Consider the following 18,669-nt stretch of genomic DNA (forward strand, 5'->3'; position numbering starts at 1 on the left):
TTATTGAGTGACTCGGTGTTTGGTGTTTTTTCACTGAGTCACATTATTTGAAGGACCAAAATTCAGCTGCGCACATCTGCTTCTCTGAGTGAGTGAGAGCACCTTTTGAGAATCGAGCCCAACTCTTATAAAGATGAGAGGTAAGGAAAGGAAATGGGATAATCTGTGAATAGAGCCATGCTGTTTACTTCTGCTGTTTGCAGAAATACTGTTTACTTACATCCATAAAGTTAAGAGCCGTGATTAGTGCCTCTCCTTCTTACAATCTCCCTTGACTACACAGAGAGAATGGGATCCTTATGTTTGTCATCTGATACAGGTATCTGATTTGAGCATAACATAGATGGTGTGCACACACTCCTCTTTCAAGTGAGGCTTTCAAAAGCAGCAATGCGACTTAGGAGTTTGAACTCTTTTGGAAGCATTTAGAACAGAAGGGCTCAGTTCCCAGTTAGATCTGTAGTTTTTTGTGGTTGTTTTCAGGAGCTTTGGCTAGGTGAAGAGCCCCTCTGAATGTCCGTGCACAGAGGTGCACATCAGAGCATAGACATTTCATTCAGACAGCACAGGGCTAGTTACAAATGTCTGGAATCATTTTCCATAGGCTATGATCATCTGCTTAACTGCTTTGCCTAAACCACATTTCAGAAAGTATTCACATAAATTGCATCCTGTAATCGAAAGTCCTGGGAAACAGAAATCATTCAGAGTTCCCAAGGAAAACCTTGCAGCAAAAGTCTCTTCCCACGATGTAAATGTGATTCTGTTTTTGGCCTTCCGTTAAAAAGCAGTCTACAAATAAACCCTTGAGTGTGTGTGTGGCTTTTTAATCTTCCCCTTTTTCCTCTAGTATGGGGAGAGGAAGTGATAAAAGCCTAATAATGCTGGCAAATTAAATTGTGCAGAAAGGAACTGACTGTAGGCTACAAATTGGAGGAAGATACAATCCTTGTCAGATGAGATTTAGCACAGATCCAAGTACCAGGAAGAGATAAAGCTGACTCTCAGCCCGTGGGTTGGAGATGGGCCTAAGGAGGGTCACACTCATCCTTTGTCTTTTAGAACTATCTCCCCCATTTTTGCAAGTGGTGGAAGAAGGAAGTCCTCACCTCCTTTTCCCTTCTTCCTTCAAAAAGGGAGAAACCAAAAAGCACAAAAACTACTTCCTGCTGAATCACTGGGAGAGTGATGAAAACGATTTTTATCAGAAAAATTTTATTTACCCTGGGGGAGAAAAAAGCATTTGCCATCAAAAGGCATTGACGGAACCTCTCCTCACTACTCTTAATTTCAACATAGGATGGGGACCTAGAAAAAGTGGAGAGGCTTGCCTTGTAGATGCTATAAAACCCTTCACTGCAGCCAGTGCTACCCTGCCTGCTGTGGGGGCAAATTGCTTAAGTGTCTTTCCCCCTCCGAGCCCCACCTTGTCTTAGGCAAAGGTAGTGACATCTCCACCATTCCCTGGACTCCAGTGTAGTGCTGAAGAAGCTGTGTTGCTTCAGCCTCTTGTTTATGTAGTTTCCTGGGTTATCAGTTTCAGCAGCTTCCCGGGGCAGTGATAAAAAGAGCTGTTGCATGAGTCCCATGGGAGAGATGAGCATGCTTAGAATTTTTGTATAGTCAGTTCCACAGCATGATTATTTTTAAGTAGATCTAGGAACTGGTTTTCTGCAGAAAGTTGCTGACTATTATTTATTTTTACATTAAAATGACAAAGTGGGTTTTTTTTGTTTTGGGAAGGGATTTCAAGAGGGCAGGGAGTAGGACTGGGCAAAGATTTAAAAGAATAAATCTTTTTAATGAAAAAGGACTAATGTTAGGTTTCCGTGCTTATGCTGACAAGTCTAAACTGAGCTGATTTTTAAAAAATGCTCAGCATTCATGAGAAACTATTGAAATTCCTGCGTGCGGTTGGGTTCATCTGTCTCGCCTCAGCCCGTTAGCCTGACGTCCCCATGGGATGGCATGTATGGCAGCGACCCAAATCAGCGCAGCCTGGAATGCACAGGTCTGCCCGGCCCAGCATATTACCGGATGGCACTGAGGCATGGATATAGTTATTGCACTTCTATTTCCAGCTCTCTCATGGTCCCCACCTTCTCCCTTCCCTACTGTTGCGCTCATGCCCTAAGTGAAACATACAGACTCAACAAACTCATTGTGCAGCCATGTTTTCTGCATGGGAATGGACATGTTTTGAAAGTAGGGGTAAAGTAGAGATTCAGCTGGAAAATTGATGCATGTTATGCTTTTTCTTCCCCAGAGCTCGATGCCCCCACCAACCTGAGATTCCTCAATACCACGGAGCATTCGGTGTTGGTGTTGTGGACGCGGCCCCGTGCTGTGATCACAGGATACCGGCTGACTGCAGGTCCCACAAGAGGAGGTCAACCAAGGACCTACAATGTGGGACCTTCTGCCACAAAGTACCTTCTCCGGAACTTGCAGCCTGGCACTGAGTACACCGTGTACCTTGTGGCAGTTAAAGATGACTTGCAAAGCACCAGAGAGACTGGAGTCTTCACAACTTGTAAGTATAACAGGCACATATTCCTCTTCCCTAACGCCCTGGCCTTTCTTCAGAACTTGTGCTGAAAGTGGCTATTGTGAACTGGTTTACAGAAGAAGCCTTTTGAAGTAGCATTCCAGCAGAACTGCTTAGGAAATATTCCTTGTTCTTCTTTCTGAACTATTTGGCAGGAAAAAAGTTATTTGCATCAGAAAGCTTTTAGTAAAATATATTTCAGCTTTTTGGTGATTAAAAACAAAGGAGAGAACTTACTACTGGTACTTCCATTTTTGTTTAACTGAATGACAAAGAAATTTAATTTTACTTGGTCATTTCAGTTGTTTGGTTTTGTCATGCCAAATCAAGGAAAGCAAACAGCTCCCTTAAAATGGGCAAGGAAGTCTGTCACTTGTATAAAGCTGCAGGCAGCCATTTCTAAAGTCCAACCATACCATCTAAGGAAGCTCAATTGCAGTTACAGAAACTGACACAAACATTGCATTTTTCCCTTTTTTTTTTTTTTTTTACATTTCAGTCATCAGTACTTATGCTGTTGGCTTGGAAGAAATATTAAGCAAACTTTGGGAGGAAAGGGAGTTCTGTAAGAACCCACACATACTTCTAGAAAGAACAAATAGATTCACTGTTTAAATAATAATGAAGCAGTCAAATAAACTAACAAATTCAAAGCCATCCAAGCCCAGAACCACATCCTCTTTTCAAAAGAGAATGTGGTTTGTTTTAGAACAGTGTGAAATTAAAATAAAGGTTCAAACTTTTAATCAGAGTAACACTGATATTGGCAAGGTGCTTTTTGCTGACAGTCTTACCTATAAATTTTTCTCCATTAGGGTATGATTGGATATGTCAGATGAGTATTGCCTTCAAATTCTGGCTTATCTAAATGAAACCAGTCCAGTTTAAGACTATAGATTAATAAACAAAGTCTCTTCATTAATAATGAGGTCAATTCAGATTAAATTCAGTGAAGTTATTTAGACTGATTGTGGGGTACACAAAGGCTTTGGCTTCTCTATGATGCCCCTGGCAGATGTCAATGAGAGCACAGATTCCTCAGATTGACTTTGATCTCCCTTTCACTCTACTGACTTCAAAAGATTTGAAGATGTTGGTGAGGGATGAGATGGTCCTAGCTACGACAGCTGGATGACAGACAAGGGTGTAGTGTTCTGCTGATTGAGTCGCATATAGTGGGTGAAGGAAAAAAAGCTGGGTTTTGAGGAACAATTTAGATATCATGCCAAAAACAATATTCCCCAAATTCTTGGGGCTGAATGCATAGAGGACTCATGAGGCCCAGTTTAGTGTTTTTGTTTTCCTTGGAAACAACAGAAGCACTAGATCTGATTAGACCGTCTGCATACTGTGTCTATCAAGCCCAGCAGCATACAAAAGTCATCTGTCAGATCCTTCCCAAATCACTGAATTTTCGGAAGTATCGAAGAAGTGCTGAATTATGTTACCTCTTGCTTTGGGTCTGCTGTATGTCTGGTTTTCTAATTGGCTGGTGCCATCCCAGCAGCTAGATTTCAGCTTCTGTCCGTTCATTTCACAGATCAGCCCGCTGGCTCTGTTCCTCCTTTTAACACAGAAGTGACTGAGACTTCTATTGTTATCACCTGGACACCTGCCCCAAGGATTGGTTTCAAGGTGGGAGAAACTGAAATCCTGTGTTTCTTTTTCCTCTTGCTTCATTGGGATAGGGAGGACAGATTAAAGCTGTTTGCTTGGACTGCAGTGAAGGTAGTACAAAGGAAGGAGGTGGAAAAGACATGCTGCTTACAGAGGGCTGGTTGAGGTCACAGAGGTCATTGCAAGCAGGTCCTCAGGGCTTCAGGTCAAGCTCATCAGTGAGACACCTAAAACAAGTTACAGGATTAACAGTTGGCTTGAAGCGTACAGGCCTGTGATACTCACGTTTGATGCTAAGTCTGGATGCTGACAGTTAGCTGGGATGGGAGTATGTGAGACTGAAAAGCAAACTTTTCTGCTTCTCTGCAGCTGGGTGTGCGCCCAAGCCAAGGTGGAGAGGCTCCCCGGGAGGTCATCTCTGATTCTGGCAGCATTGTGATATCTGGCCTGACCCCTGGAGTGGAGTACACCTACAGCCTCACAGTCCTGATGGACGGCCAGGAGAGAGAGACTCCCATCATCAGGAGAGTGATTACGCGTACGACATTTTTGCTTTTCCACAATCATTCCTTCTTCCACTTAATTCCCCAGTGGTGCTCCCCAGATGAATGACTGTCTTCTGGGAGCTGGTTCTAGTCTTTTCCTCCTGTCATGGCCTGAAAGGTGTTTTTCTTTTTGATGTACAGACAACAGTAGCACTAGCTCATGCAGTGCAGGGTCACGACTTCAGGAGAATATTTTTTAGCTAATTCTGAAGGGTAAGGCTATAATCTGGGGAGGAGGGATGCTGAGGGAGCTAACACAATTCTCAGTGCCATAAATGACCCATTTGTCTGAATGCTTGCAGCATTGTCTCCACCAACCAACCTGCGCCTGGAACCCAATCCTGATACTGGGATCCTGTTAGTCTCTTGGGATAGAAGCACAACTCCAGGTAACTATGTGAACTCATTGTTGTTCCACAGTGGTAACGTGGTGCCTTGCAGCTCATTAAGGAGATTTTGATGGGAAGCTTGCTGTTGAGTCATTTAAGGAAAAATGTACATATTTCTAGATATATTAGAGGATAGAATTCACAGTTAAGTATAGGTTGCCATAGGACTCCTCATGATTTACATTCCATGTAAAATGCTATTTTTGAGTATGAATGTGTTTTAAATATTTTAGCTGGTTTAGGGATTTGAAGGATTTCTTCAAATATCCCTGTTGGTTTAAAAAAGGTCCAAGGGAAGGAAAGTAAAATGGACCAAAAAGATTTCTGGTGGTGAAGAATGAGTTCATGTTACTGAGAGTAAGCGTGGGATTTCTGAAAGTGTTTGAGAGAAACTCTTCTCCCACAATAGCTGGTGGGAACTGTACAACTGGCTCCCAGAAAGCAAGGATTGAAAGCTTTTCCAAACACCACTCTCAGTCAGCGGATGTATCTTTTCTCGACATGTCATGAGATTTTCGATTTGGTAAGGTCTCAAAGGGGACTGAAATGATGCTGTGCAAGGAGTGTGGCTTCCTCCTGGGAAGCTTGTTTCGGGGTGCTTGACAAAGGACCCTCTTGCCTGCTGGGTTCAGGGTGGCAAAATCACTTGTCAAATGTAATGTGTTTGCTTCACTTGTTTATACTGAGGCCTGATGTAAATCAGCATGAAATTACTGCATACTGGTATATCTGTATTTCAGGCATCAGTGGGTACCGAGTGACCACTGCTCCTACCAATGGGCAGCAGGGCTCTACCTTGGAGGAAGTAGTAGGTGCAGATCAGACGACCTGCACCTTTGAAAACCTGAACCCCGGTGTGGAGTACAATGTCAGCGTTTACTCAGTCAAGGACGACCAGGAGAGTGTCCCCATCTCTGAAACTGTCACACAAGGTAATGGAAGGATGAGCAGCAGTTTTAGCTACTCAAATTCCTGAGTCCAAGAGCTGTACACTGCAAAACTCCTATTAGTCTGATGGCGGAGGGTTTAGACTTGATACTTAGTCTCAAGAAGCAGAATAGCCATGTACCAACATGTGACAGAGCAGTTTTTATATCCATGTATTTCCCTGCATGGGTAGCCTACATTGTCAACAGGGTGGTGCTCAAGAGATGGATCTGTTTTATTGAGCAACAGAGATTTAACTTGTCCCTGCAGTGCCCCAGCATCTGGAGCACAGCTGGTGGGAATAGGAAGTAGGTAAAGAGAGGTGTGAGCGGGAAGCAAGCACAGGAGGAATTCTGGCAGCAGTAGTGGCAGAAGATCACTTCAGCTCAATGGAGAGGAAAGCCAAGACTGAAAGGTTCATCACTGCAGCACTTCTGGGACACAAAGTGGCGTGTGCCACCTCACATTACATGCTGTGTTGACTGCAGAAACTACCTTTTTCAGCCACAGTAGCAAAATTAATATGCATCTCCCCAAATGGTTTCATTTCATTTTCCTCTGCAAGGGCTTTATTTGTTTGTTTTTGTTTCTGCTCAGCCCTGAAATGATGCCAGCTACTGTGTGTGCTTGCTCTTATAACACTGCTTTAAAATTTCTATGCTTCACTGAAGTGCTGTATGCTCCCTGGGGGTGAACTAATACTGTGATACTGCATAATTAAAGCAGTAATAGATTTAGCCCTTTACCATCTTCTGGTGGGGGAAAGCTAAGAATATACGTCTCTGGCTTTTAGCACTCTTTAAAAGGTGATATGGTACATGCATTCCATGTGGATAAAAAATTATTTTACAGAAAATGGGCATTTTTTTGCATCTATTCTGTAAAATATGTCTTTTTCTAGAAGGACATTAAAATACAACATAACTATATATTAAAGCCAGTCTCCTGAAATATTACTGTCCCATAATTCCTTTTCAAGCTAACTTGTAATGATCCAACAGAATGGATACTGAGTCCTGCATCTTTGACTCACCTACTGGTGTCTGATCCTGAGTGAGGAAGAGCATCCATTAGCTGATTTCAGGATCACCTTGCTGAAGTTACACAGCCAAATCTTGTGGCTTAAATCAATACCAATCTCTTGACTTGAGCAGCTGAGGGTTTGGCCATTGTCAACTAAAGATGCACGTAATATTCCCCACTCCCTGCCCAGTTCTGTTGGTCCTAACATGCAGGAAAGGAACAGCTTTGCTAACAGGAATAATACTGGTAGAGAAAACAGTCACAGCTGTGCTTGTTTGCCATACATAAATTTAGGCAATATCTAGGAGGTTGTTAAAGAGGATCCTTATTCAATTGCTCAGTTCTGAGATTTTGAACAATTTAGCCAACAACTCAAGTCAGCCTCTTGGCCACATCGTGTGCTGGGCATAACCTCTGAATACAGGGATGTTGTCACTCTTACAGAATTCTTATCATTTAAAGGTCATTTTTAACCATTTGCCATCTTTCCAAGAAAGTGTTCTATTACTCACTGTTCCATATCTGTTTTTAGCACATATATTGCAGCAGTTAGTGGTAAGTAGAATTTGAGGAATTCTGGGCCAGATCCTCAAGCTGTTGCAGGGATTTGAGACTTTTTTTCTAAGTACAGTGTAAATAGTTTGGATAGCGAATGATCTGCCCTGAAGCTTTGTGATGGTTCTTACCAGCTGAGGGTGTGGTCTTGAGTTAGCCTCTTCAAACGGATTGATATTTTTATGATCCCAGTCATGAGTTAGACTTACCATTTGCACAAGACAAAAAATCTAGAGGGTAAATGAACTATTATTTCAGAGGAGTTGTTTTATTTATACGTTAATAGACGTTGACCTCTTGTTTTCTACCAACAAAAAAATAAATTGGGTATGTCTGTTTCTATTTTCATCAGAAAATGATGGGTCTTTATGGCTTATCATTGCTCAAAGTAAATTTGTTGCAAGTTAAGCGCCTCTTATAGGTCTTATTGAAAATTGTATGTGTAAAGTAGAAGCGCATTGTCTCAGGCAACTGGGATTTCAAGTTCTGTTTGCCTGAGGGGGCAGCTGAGGACTTCATTGAAGGGTACAAGATAAAAATAAACAAAGAAAAAACCACCACCAAAAAAAAAAAAAACGCCAAAACCCCCCCTTTTTCCCCAGACCCCAAGAGAAATTCTGCATATCACCGCAATTGCTTCTAAAGTTCTGTCAATGTTAATAGTGATGAAAACTGCTTTTCTCTCCCTTGTCTTTCTTTTGCCTCTGTATGTCTTTGCCTTTCCCGTTTGCTCTTTAACTCATTAGAGGTGCCCCAACTCACTGACCTAAGCTTTGTTGACATAACTGACTCAAGCATCGGCCTGAGGTGGACCCCGTTAAATGCCTCCACCATTATTGGTTACCGCATCACAGTAGTTGCGGCAGGAGAAAGTGTCCCTATTTTTGAAGATTTTGTGGACTCCTCAGTAGGATACTACACAGTCACAGGCTTGGAGCCGGGCATTGATTACGACATCAGTGTAATCACACTCATTAATGGCGGAGAGAGCGCCCCTACCACTCTGACACAACAAACGGGTGAATTTTGAAAACTTCTGTGTTTTGTGACATGGACGGTGTTTCATGCTGTCAGTGGCTGTCAGGATGATGGGGCTTTGTCCAAAGAGGAATCAAGCTGCTCACTGGAGGGAAGCCAGGCAGACCCAGCTCACTCCTTTTTCTAAGTGGCAGCTGGGGATGGGTACACACACCTCAGTTTTCTGATTTGAGGCATTTTAATATTGTGTATGGCTGCGGACTTGCCAGGCTCGTTCACCTTCTGCTATTCAGATTTCCAGGATCCAGCTGGAATCAAGAGCCTGAAACATGAGCTGTATATTCACCAGACTTTTAAACTGTGATTCCCCAAAGTAAGAGTGCCAGAGGGTGGAGCAGTTCAGCAGACACCCTCCAGCCTTGATAACTATTTGAGCTTCCAGCAGTCTGTTCCCGTGGTGGCCCCACTCTTTCCACAATGCCCCAAAGGATGCGGATGAAACACCACTCCCTGAGTACATGCCATTGACAGCCATGCCATGCCGTCAAGGGTCTCTCTAGTGCATGAGCAGAAGGCGAGCTGAAAACTGGTTCTTGCATGAAATCTTACTGTGTTTGAAAATCCTGAGGCTGTAAATCCTTCAACACAAGTAGAAGTAGAGTCATAGGAAATTAGTGATATACCCTCTTTTCTCCTGTGTGTGCATGTATGAATTCTAGATGAGATTACTTTTCCATCTGTAAGCTGCTGTATGGCAACTTTAAACCTCTCTTGGCTCCGCATCTTTAAGAAGAAATCCAGCTGCAAGAAACACGTTACTGAAACTTGCTACCTTGTTTTCAAATTAGCCCCACAGGGTATATTTAAAGTATTGGGAATTGCCAAGAGGTTAAAGGAGCCTGACAGTAGTACAGACATATTTTTCTCTTAACTACAGTAGAACCAAATGTAGTTTAGAAGTCTGTTTGCATGGGTCTGACACAGTAGTCTGTTATGCATGAGATACTTTCTCCGGTGATTCCCTGAACATGCATCTTGATCAGCTTTAGGAATCAGGGAACTAAGATATATTTGTTCTTTGCTATGTAGCTGTGCCTCCTCCCACTGATCTGCGCTTCACTAATGTGGGGCCCGATACTATGAGAGTGACTTGGACCGCACCAACTTCCATCGTGCTGAGCAGTTTCCTGGTGCGCTACTCACCTGTGAAGAAGGAGGAAGATGTTGCAGAGCTAACAATTTCACCCTCAGACAATGTGGTGGTGTTAACAAGTAAGTGGGTTACCTACATAAGTGAAACAAATATAAGAGGTGCCTTATATATAACATAAGATGAGGCAAAAGAAAAATTGCTTACTGTAAGTGTAAGTGGCTAAATGCTCAACTGATCTAAGCTGATGTCAAAGTAGCCTCATACAAACTCACACTCACAAATGGGATTTGGCCACTTGCTTTACCCGTGTTAAAGCCAAACCACAGGGAAGTTTTTCCCATCAATCCAGGGACAGTGATGAATCAGACTATGGGGCAATTGCATTGATTTGTAACCTGGTTAGGTATTAAGAGTAAATACAATATTATTCACCTGGTTTGCCAAAAATGTCAAGGGCTTGCAGTGCAGAGGTTCAGGGAGAGGATCACAATGTGCAAAAGGTCATTGCTCCTTTGGCTTTGTATGCTTAGAACTAGAAAATAAATACTGTTTGAAACCTTACAGGACATGGCAACAAAATGTGGGCATTTTCAAAAAGCTTTTCAAAAAGCTGGTGCAAAAGCTGTGTTATATTTAAAGGTTTTTTTCTCCTCCCTATAATCAGGTTGATTAAATGAGAGACAATACCCACTTTCACAATACCCACTTTCAGGATAAGAGACCAGATCTGGAGCTCATCAAAGTTAGAATAGCTGTGTTGGAAATCCGTGGCCCTATTCCAGTTTATATCGGCTAAAGCTTTGGTTTGGTGCATAACTAAACTACTAGATAACTAGAAGCGACCTTGTAAAAAAGCTAATTACTTCTAGCCTGTGTCCACAAACTACTGAAGCAATGATACAGGATACCCTACTTTCAGGCTGAAACATTACTAGTAACCATAATGCCAGAAAAAGAATGAATTTAAATTTTTGACTGTCCTGGAGGCTCAGATCTTCCATCAAGCAAAAGCTGATTATCTCTCTTAAGAAACATAAGTTAAAATTGTGTAGGTTGAGTGACTTCTAGCTATTAGTAAAGAGATATGTCTAAATTCCTGTACTTGAACTCCACAGATCTGCTCCCTGGTACTGAATATCTGGTGAGAGTCTACAGTGTTTCTGAGCAACATGAAAGCACACCTTTGTCTGGAATCCAGAAAACAGGTACTTGCACCCTGAGACACATGTGGGATTAACGGCATCCATTAAGCATTCATTAATGGGACTTTGTTGCTGTTTCTTGTGTATTGCCACCTTGTTGACGGGTCATGAGCTAGATATCAGAGCAATGCAGATGAACATCTTGGGAAACATGAGGAAACTGCGTTTCATTGTGTCTGAGAGCCAGAACCACTGCTGGTTTTAAATAGAGTATTGTAGACCCTGGTGTAAATGTTCTGAAAGTGTTTGCCTGAGAACAAGCCTAGGCAGAGCCTATCATATCTATCTCTGAGTCCTTCTTGTTTCATAACTGTGTAACGGAGTTTTCTGGTCATGTGCATTGTTTTATGCTGTGTTTTCTGTGTGTGCCATATGCTCTCTTCCTGCAGTTGTGTTCCAGTGCTTGTTTATCTTGCTTTGATCCTGAACACATATTTGTTCAGTTCAACAGCTGAATAGCACTTGGCTTAGGATCTTAGTGTCATGGTACTGAGCTTAAAGAAACATGGCAGTGGTGATAACGACCAGTAGTTAGTTGAGCTCAGTCTCTTTTCTCTTTGAAATACCCAGGTCTTGATTCCCCCACTGGCCTCGACTTCTCAGATATAACTGCTAACTCTTTCACTGTCCACTGGATTGCTCCTCGTGCCACCATCACGGGCTACAAAATCCGGCATTACCCAGAGCATGGTGCTGGCAGGCCCAAGGAGGACCGTGTGCCTCCCTCACGGAACTCCATCACCCTTACCAACCTGCTTCCAGGGACTGAGTATGTGGTCAGCATCATCGCCATCAACGGCAGGGAGGAGAGCGTGCCCTTGGTTGGCCAACAAACAACAGGTAAGCCTTGAGAGAATGCTGTGTAAAAGCTACTACAAGAACTTTGAGTGTCCTCGAGCACAGTAGTTGCTGATAAATCAGATCTTTCCTACCATCTGGTGAAACTCTGCTCATGAGGAAGTGATGTGCCTGTGATACTGAGATAGGGCCTGTTTTAGAAAAGGTGGGAGGACACATGCTACTTTCAGATCATGTCAGATGTCTTTAGGGCCAGAATAACTTTTTTCATTAAATCCAGTCCAATGCCAGATGGTTTTTAACCAGATACATCACTTGTAGAGAGGTGTGTGCACTGGGCTAGAACTTACACACATGAGTAGCAGAGGAGCACGATATGATAGGTGGAATATGTAGCTGATGTACATTGACTGTGTTTAAACTCTCTCTCAATTCTCTGTGTTTCTAGTGTCTGATGTTCCAAGGGATCTGGAAGTCACCCCCACCAGCCCGACCAGCCTTGTGATTTCCTGGGATGCTCCTGCAGTGACAGTCAGATACTACCGGATCACTTACGGTGAAACAGGTGAGAGCAGGCTGCTATGGCTAGTCACAGACCAGAAGCTCTATTCTGAGGCCATTAGAAAGTCACAGAAAATAGCGAAGGCAGGTTTGACAGCAGCAGACAAAATCTTGTATCTCCTGAGATTCTTGTAGCATATTTAGAGAAGATTATCAAATATAGGTGCCTTTGTTTTTAAAGGAGAGCAAATTCGTTTTTGTCTACCAAAATGAGTGAGCATCTGGAGCACTCCAAACATTTTAGGGGTGGTTCTGTTTATGTATTTCATTCTTTTCCTTGGGTTAGTCTGAAAAAGACTTTGACCCAGGATCCACTGAAATCAACCGGGTCCTCATAGGATTGTTCTGTTTTTTGTAATGATTTAAAATGTATCACTTAGAGATCCATTAAACTTCTTTTTCTACCCCACCCTCTTTAGGTGGAAGCAGCCCTGTGCAGGAGTTTACAGTGCCTGGCACCATGTCCACCGCTACCATCACTGGCCTCAAACCTGGTGTAGACTACACCATCACCGTGTATGCTGTAACTGGCCGTGGAGACAGCCCTGCCAGTAGCAAGCCAGTCACTGTCACCTACAAAACAGGTGATCTCTGTTTAAACAACACAAAAAAATATGGAAAAACTTTACATCTTTGTGTTGACTTTGTGTTGTTTGGAGCTGAGTATCGTGGTGGCCCAGCATGATAATGACATGACACAGAAGGGGATCATGGACTTGGACTTTTGGAGGAGGGAGACCTGTGGAGTCAGATGGGGATACAAGTCATATTTGACTGCTTATTGCAGAGTGGAAATCCTGTTGGGCTTTCATGTCATGGGGTCATTGTTGGCTTAACTCTGGTGCTTCTGGTGCACTGTCATATTATGTGATCCCAATGAAACCTGACTTCCTAACTCCAGGACTGTTGTCTCACTCTTGATCTGGTTATAGCCTAATCCTACTCCTACTGTAGCTGCAGATAAAAGCATTTAGTAGACTTTAAAAGAAGAAAAATCCTCAACTAACATTGATAGGAGGTCAGTCACCCACACATCATGGTTAAGGGCTTTTTGCTCTAGGCTAGCATAAGGGAAAAAGAAATAGCAACATGAATTTTCTGTTCTAAGAAGCACAGCCTAGAAAAGGAAGAGCAGAATAAAATTCAGGAGGCAACAGTGGAGGGAGGGTTTCCTGTACCAACACGCTCAGAAAAAACTATTTTTGTTGCCCAGAAATAGACACACCATCACAGATGCAAGTTACCGACGTCCAGGACAACAGTATCAGCATCAGATGGCTCCCTTCAACCTCCCCAGTGACAGGGTATCGGGTGACAGCTGTCCCCAAGAAAGGACATGGGCCCACAAAAACTAAAAACGTCCCTGCAGGTAAGAGTACATGACATCCTTCACCAGATCTGTAAAGAATGTACGCGATGACCACTAGAATCAATACTATAGGGTACTAGCAGATGCTCGAAGCCAAATTTCTCCTGCTTGTAGCTTTTTTTTTGCCATCCTGCTGATTTCAGTTGGGTTTCATCCAGGAGAAGCTAGGGCATATTTTTGCCCTGAAAGCTTCATGTTTCTTTGATATCACTGTCCTGCAAAGGTTTGTTTTTGGCAACTTCAGTGTCTGAAATTTCAAAGAAACGCCGCTGGATTTTCTGGCATCCAGCAAAACTTCCTGTGAAATCCTTCTGCAGGTCACATAATGTGACCCTTGGTCACAGCACAGACTCAGTCATGTATGCTACAGGCTTATGTTTGTTAGAGCCTGCCAAATGTCAGTTGTCGGGTTGCTCTCAGGAACACGGTGTGTTTTGTGGGATCTCGCAGAGATCAGTACTCAGGTACACCTGTGATGCAACTGGGTTAATGGTCAGTCTCATCCCAGAAAATGATGAAGGCTGGTCTTCTCTTTTTTTATTTCTTCTACTGTGCTAACCTCCCCTTTTAGCTGTGGGGCCTTCGAGCAGGTACAAATTGCAGATGCCTTGTCACGCACTGCCAGAGAAGCGTAGTGCAAGCAAAGGGCAAACTCAATGTGTCAATTATGTCTTGTTTTAACGATGTTTATTCATGATATGGCTTATACAGGCCCTTCATTCAAGGCTACTTATAGGCCGGTTCTCTGCAGCTTTGTGCAGCTGCAGATGGGCTAACGTCGTTTTTTCCTACCAGATCAAACGCAAGTGACTATTGAAGGTCTGCAGCCCACAGTTGAGTATATGGTCAGTGTCTATGCTCAGAACCAGAACGGAGAGAGCCTCCCCTTGGTTGAAACAGCTGTCACCAGTACGTATTTCACTTCACGGTAACAAACCAAAGCTTATCTCTTGATGTCTGAATCTACCATGCACTATCACATTCCCAGTGAAAGTAAGTGGCAGGTGCCTAGTCTCCAGGAGAATGCAAAGTGGTCTGCCCTGTGATAAGTACCGTGCCCCTGAATTGCAGCCTCTGGCAAAAATGCGGTCCCTCTCCCTCAAACACTTGCAAAATGCAATTTCCCACCCCCTCAAAATGCTGCGCTTCTGATTTTCTTTCACTAAAGCCTCAAAGTCTTTTGGGGTTTTGTTTGCTGTCAGCCAATCAGTGGAAAAAATGTGCAAAGATCTCCTTTCTGGACCTAGGTGGCAAAGGTGATTACTATTGAGGGCTCAGGAATACTGGACTGGGCTTGGGAACTCTTGCCCTGTGCAAGGGAGTAAAGGAAACCACATGAGTTGAAACCACAAGAATTTGGGATGAAGCACTGCAAAAGAAAGGACAGCTCAGTCCTTGAATTGCTGTATCTGCCCATACAAAGCAGCAGTGCTGCTCTGGACACAAAGAGAAGGCAAGAGGGAATGTGTAATTCAGAGAGGCATCTCTGATGTAAAGTGGCTTTTTCAGGGACACCTCTGGGGTAGAGATTTGCATGCACATTATTCCCTTGCTCAAGCTTGTATTCAAAACCACAGCTCAGCCCCAAATAACTTGCAGAATTGTCCTAAAGACACGAAGAGCTTTTCTGAAGCTTTGCAGAGATGGGATAAGAGTGCACATCGATTTCAAGCCAACAAATTCCTGGATAAAAATCACCTTTGCCAACTAGAAAATGTAGAAAATTCAGGACTAATATAACATGGCAAATAAAAAAGTTAAAATCTTATAGAAAAGCATAATTTGAATCCAATATTAAAATATGGATATGCTAGATCCTCCCATTTTATGTAACAAATGGGTATAGCTCTGTGGTAGCCACACTAGACTTCTCTGGAGCAAGACCTTGCTGTCTAGCACTGAGCTCCCACCTTGCTAGGAAAATCTGATTAATTGGTCTAATTGGGAAGTATGCATATCGCCGAGTTGCACCTGTGGGCATTCCCTGTGCACTCAATACAAAGCTGAAAAGTTTGTTTCTAATTGATTTTAAAATATAATATACTGAGTAATTTGCATTCTTGATAAGTGTGTTAATTGGATATTAATTTATGAAAGAAAATAGTGGGACTGATTCTCCTTGAACTGGCACTTTGCACAGCAGCTTACAATAGTGAAAAGTAAATGCAGCACGAATCTGAATTGACCAAGTCAGGTGGGTTGTCTGGGTGCCTCTAGCACTAGGAACCGGTTATTGGCTCAGATGGTAGAAACGGGTCTTAAAATTTCCGTTTCTTTTTCTCTCTTGACGACTTTAAGGTAGCTTGATGCTGCTAAGAGTTGCATGAAAGGGGTTTTAGTGCCAAGGGGATTCAAATTTAGCTATGAGTTCGTGTCCTGGCTGCTTTGAAGGTGGTAACGCAAGTCCTTTTGGTTTCAACAAGGCCAAGATTGCCTTCCTGCTGTCTGGCACCCACAAACTGTCAGCCTCTGCACGAGTGTAAGCATGTCTACAAGGTGCAGCACAGAGGAGAATCAAGTACCCCCTTTCCCACGCAAAACCGAAAACTGCTTTGCATGTTATAGAAATGCTTTTTATTTTCCTCACCCACGACCTGCTTTTTATCACATAACCTCTTACCATTAATTTGCCTAACAGACATTGACCGCCCTAAAGGACTAACATTCACTGAGGTGGATGTTGATTCCATCAAAATTGCTTGGGAAAGCCCGCAGGGGCAAGTCACCAGGTACAGGGTGACCTACTCAAGCCCTGAGGATGGAATCCATGAGCTATTGCCGGCCCCAGGTGGCGAAGAAGACACTGCTGAGCTGCATGGCCTCAGGCCAGGTTCTGAGTACACTATCAATATCGTTGCCATATACGATGACATGGAGAGCCTGCCCCTGACTGGGACCCAGTCCACAGGTACACATTTAACTACACCACCCAGCAGGCCATGGCAGCAGTGGCTTCTGCCCTGTTGGGTGAAGTGTGCTTCCATGCGCAACTGGTGCTCCACGCCGGGGGAAGCCCCAGGGGCAGCCAAGGGGATGTGATTACACTTGAGAGATGGATTAGTTGGTGCTGGAGAGCTGGCTGCCAGCCGAGTCAGCCTGCGTACATACGCATTGCGGCAGGCAGGGAATGCAGGAAGGATCAGCAGGATTAGAGGAGGTGATTCTAGAGAAAGGAGGGATGTTACCTTACAGCCCTTAAGTCCTCAAGTGGATCAGTAATGTGCAGTCGTAGTCACAGAGCCTAATTCACGGTGAACTGCCCTCTAGCAACACTCTTGTCTGTAGGATACGGGGCACCTGCAAGCAGAGGTGCACCAACAACAGAGAGACGAGGGCAGCTTTCATCCCTCAGGGTCCTCGCAGCTGGATGGAGCAAAAGATCAGCATGAAGGGCTAGGAGATTGCTTAACCCTCAGGTCTCACAGAGCCTCTAGATCCTTCACTGGCACTGCCCAAAGGACTACAGCCCGTGCGCATGCCTGTACCCTGCGCTCACATCACCTCTGCAAGAAGAGGACATGCTCCCTTCAGGAGAGTCCCTTATGTGTCAGTCTGATCCAACTCCATGTAGAATACCTTTAAAATTCCTTTGTGAAAATGGAAAAGAAAGTTAATTGCTTGAGATAAAATTACTTCTAGCAATATGGAATCTATTGCAAAGCTTCCAGCATTACCAGACATGTCTTTATTACAAAGGTAGCACCTTTGTAATAAAGGTCTCCTGTTCATTTGTGGATGAAAAGTTGGTGCTATAATTTGAGGGTGTAATGAAGACAGTGGTTTCTAGTGTACAGATTGTTATACTAAACTGAAGCAAAGTGCTGTAATGATTGAAACAGCTGGCTGACTACCTGCCAGAAATGCAAATACGGTAATTTTTAAAACCCACTCTCTGAGATTTACCCTGTGGGGGCTGTTCAGAAACACATCTGAAGTCATTCAGGACTTTCCATTGATTCTCATGGGCAGATTGAGCTCTGAGCAAAGCAAGAAGGGAGAATTACCTTGTATTTCCACTCTATAAAATTAGAAAACTTCACAACATGCTAATAGCGGGCGCTATGTTAAGGTATGTTTTTCCCCTGTTTACAGCCCAAGTATTACCAACAGTAAGGCAAGAAAATGTTTTAATGGACGCTTCTTTTTTTTATGCAAGCATTTGTTTTAAAGGTATTGGATGTGTTAGCTCATGACCAGACTCTTGCGTGATGAGCCTTATGGCCACCACAGCTCTGCTTTTCCATTGCCTTGCTCTCTGTGTAGTAATTTACACTTGTGTAAGTGGCTGTAAAATGCTTCCCCTCTGCATTTGCAGTATTTTTATATCCTCTTTGCGTTTCCTGAGCCTGCTTCCTACTTACTTTTGTAAATCATCCATTGTATTTTAGAAATGAACAGAGATAGGCAAGTGAAGCAGGACTAAACTATTAGCTATATGATGAAAAACAGAGACGGGCAGGAGAAATAAACCACACTGTCTTCCTACAGATTTAAGACTTCCCAAAGCCTTCACCTTATATCACAGCAAGTGTTGACAGTTGCCTAACTTCAGGGTTGAAGCATGAAGATCTCCTTATTTTTGCTAAAAAGCATTACGGTAAATTGGAGAATCTCCTCCTGAATACCTTGTTCCTTTGCACAGTGCTTTATGCCTGTGTTTGCAGAAGGCATGCCACTTTCCTGCCCATATATTTCAGGCCTAAACCCATCTTATGTTCAGGAGAGAATATTGTTTATTCAAGACTGTCATCTTTAAATTAACCGTGTGCCAATCTGGACTTTTGCAGCAATTCCACCTCCAACAAACCTGAAGTTTACTCAGGTAACTCCCACCAGTCTTACCGTCAACTGGAATGCACCAAATGTTCGCCTTACTGGCTACAGAGTCAGAGTGAATCCCAAAGAAAAGACTGGTCCAATGAAAGAAATCAACCTTTCACCAGACAGTACATCTGCTGTCGTGTCTGGATTAATGGTAACTCTTTTCTTTTGTAATGCAGACTG

General features: G+C 43.2%; 1 protein-coding gene across 5 annotated transcripts in view; it reads left to right on the top strand.

The window, feature by feature from the left end:
• FN1 (fibronectin 1) overlaps positions 1–18,669 on the top strand; it is a 55,213-nt gene that overhangs the window by 25,310 nt on the left and 11,234 nt on the right. For 2 of the 5 annotated variants that reach the window (XM_074910310.1, XM_074910309.1), the window contains exons 20-34: positions 2,267–2,533; positions 4,089–4,183; positions 4,535–4,703; positions 5,013–5,099; positions 5,840–6,031; positions 8,351–8,623; positions 9,672–9,854; positions 10,851–10,940; positions 11,508–11,777; positions 12,184–12,300; positions 12,716–12,880; positions 13,510–13,665; positions 14,461–14,574; positions 16,304–16,573; positions 18,453–18,640. In XM_074910310.1, the coding sequence (XP_074766411.1) occupies positions 2,267–2,533; positions 4,089–4,183; positions 4,535–4,703; positions 5,013–5,099; positions 5,840–6,031; positions 8,351–8,623; positions 9,672–9,854; positions 10,851–10,940; positions 11,508–11,777; positions 12,184–12,300; positions 12,716–12,880; positions 13,510–13,665; positions 14,461–14,574; positions 16,304–16,573; positions 18,453–18,640 (2,636 nt within the window). The remainder of the gene's footprint in view (positions 1–2,266; positions 2,534–4,088; positions 4,184–4,534; positions 4,704–5,012; positions 5,100–5,839; positions 6,032–8,350; positions 8,624–9,671; positions 9,855–10,850; positions 10,941–11,507; positions 11,778–12,183; positions 12,301–12,715; positions 12,881–13,509; positions 13,666–14,460; positions 14,575–16,303; positions 16,574–18,452; positions 18,641–18,669) is intronic. The other 3 variants (XM_074910311.1, XM_074910312.1, XM_074910314.1) reach the window with 3 other exon arrangements.

The sequence above is a fragment of the Athene noctua genome, chromosome 7 (genome assembly GCF_965140245.1).
Source record: "Athene noctua chromosome 7, bAthNoc1.hap1.1, whole genome shotgun sequence".
In the NCBI taxonomy this organism is placed as follows: domain Eukaryota; kingdom Metazoa; phylum Chordata; class Aves; order Strigiformes; family Strigidae; genus Athene; species Athene noctua.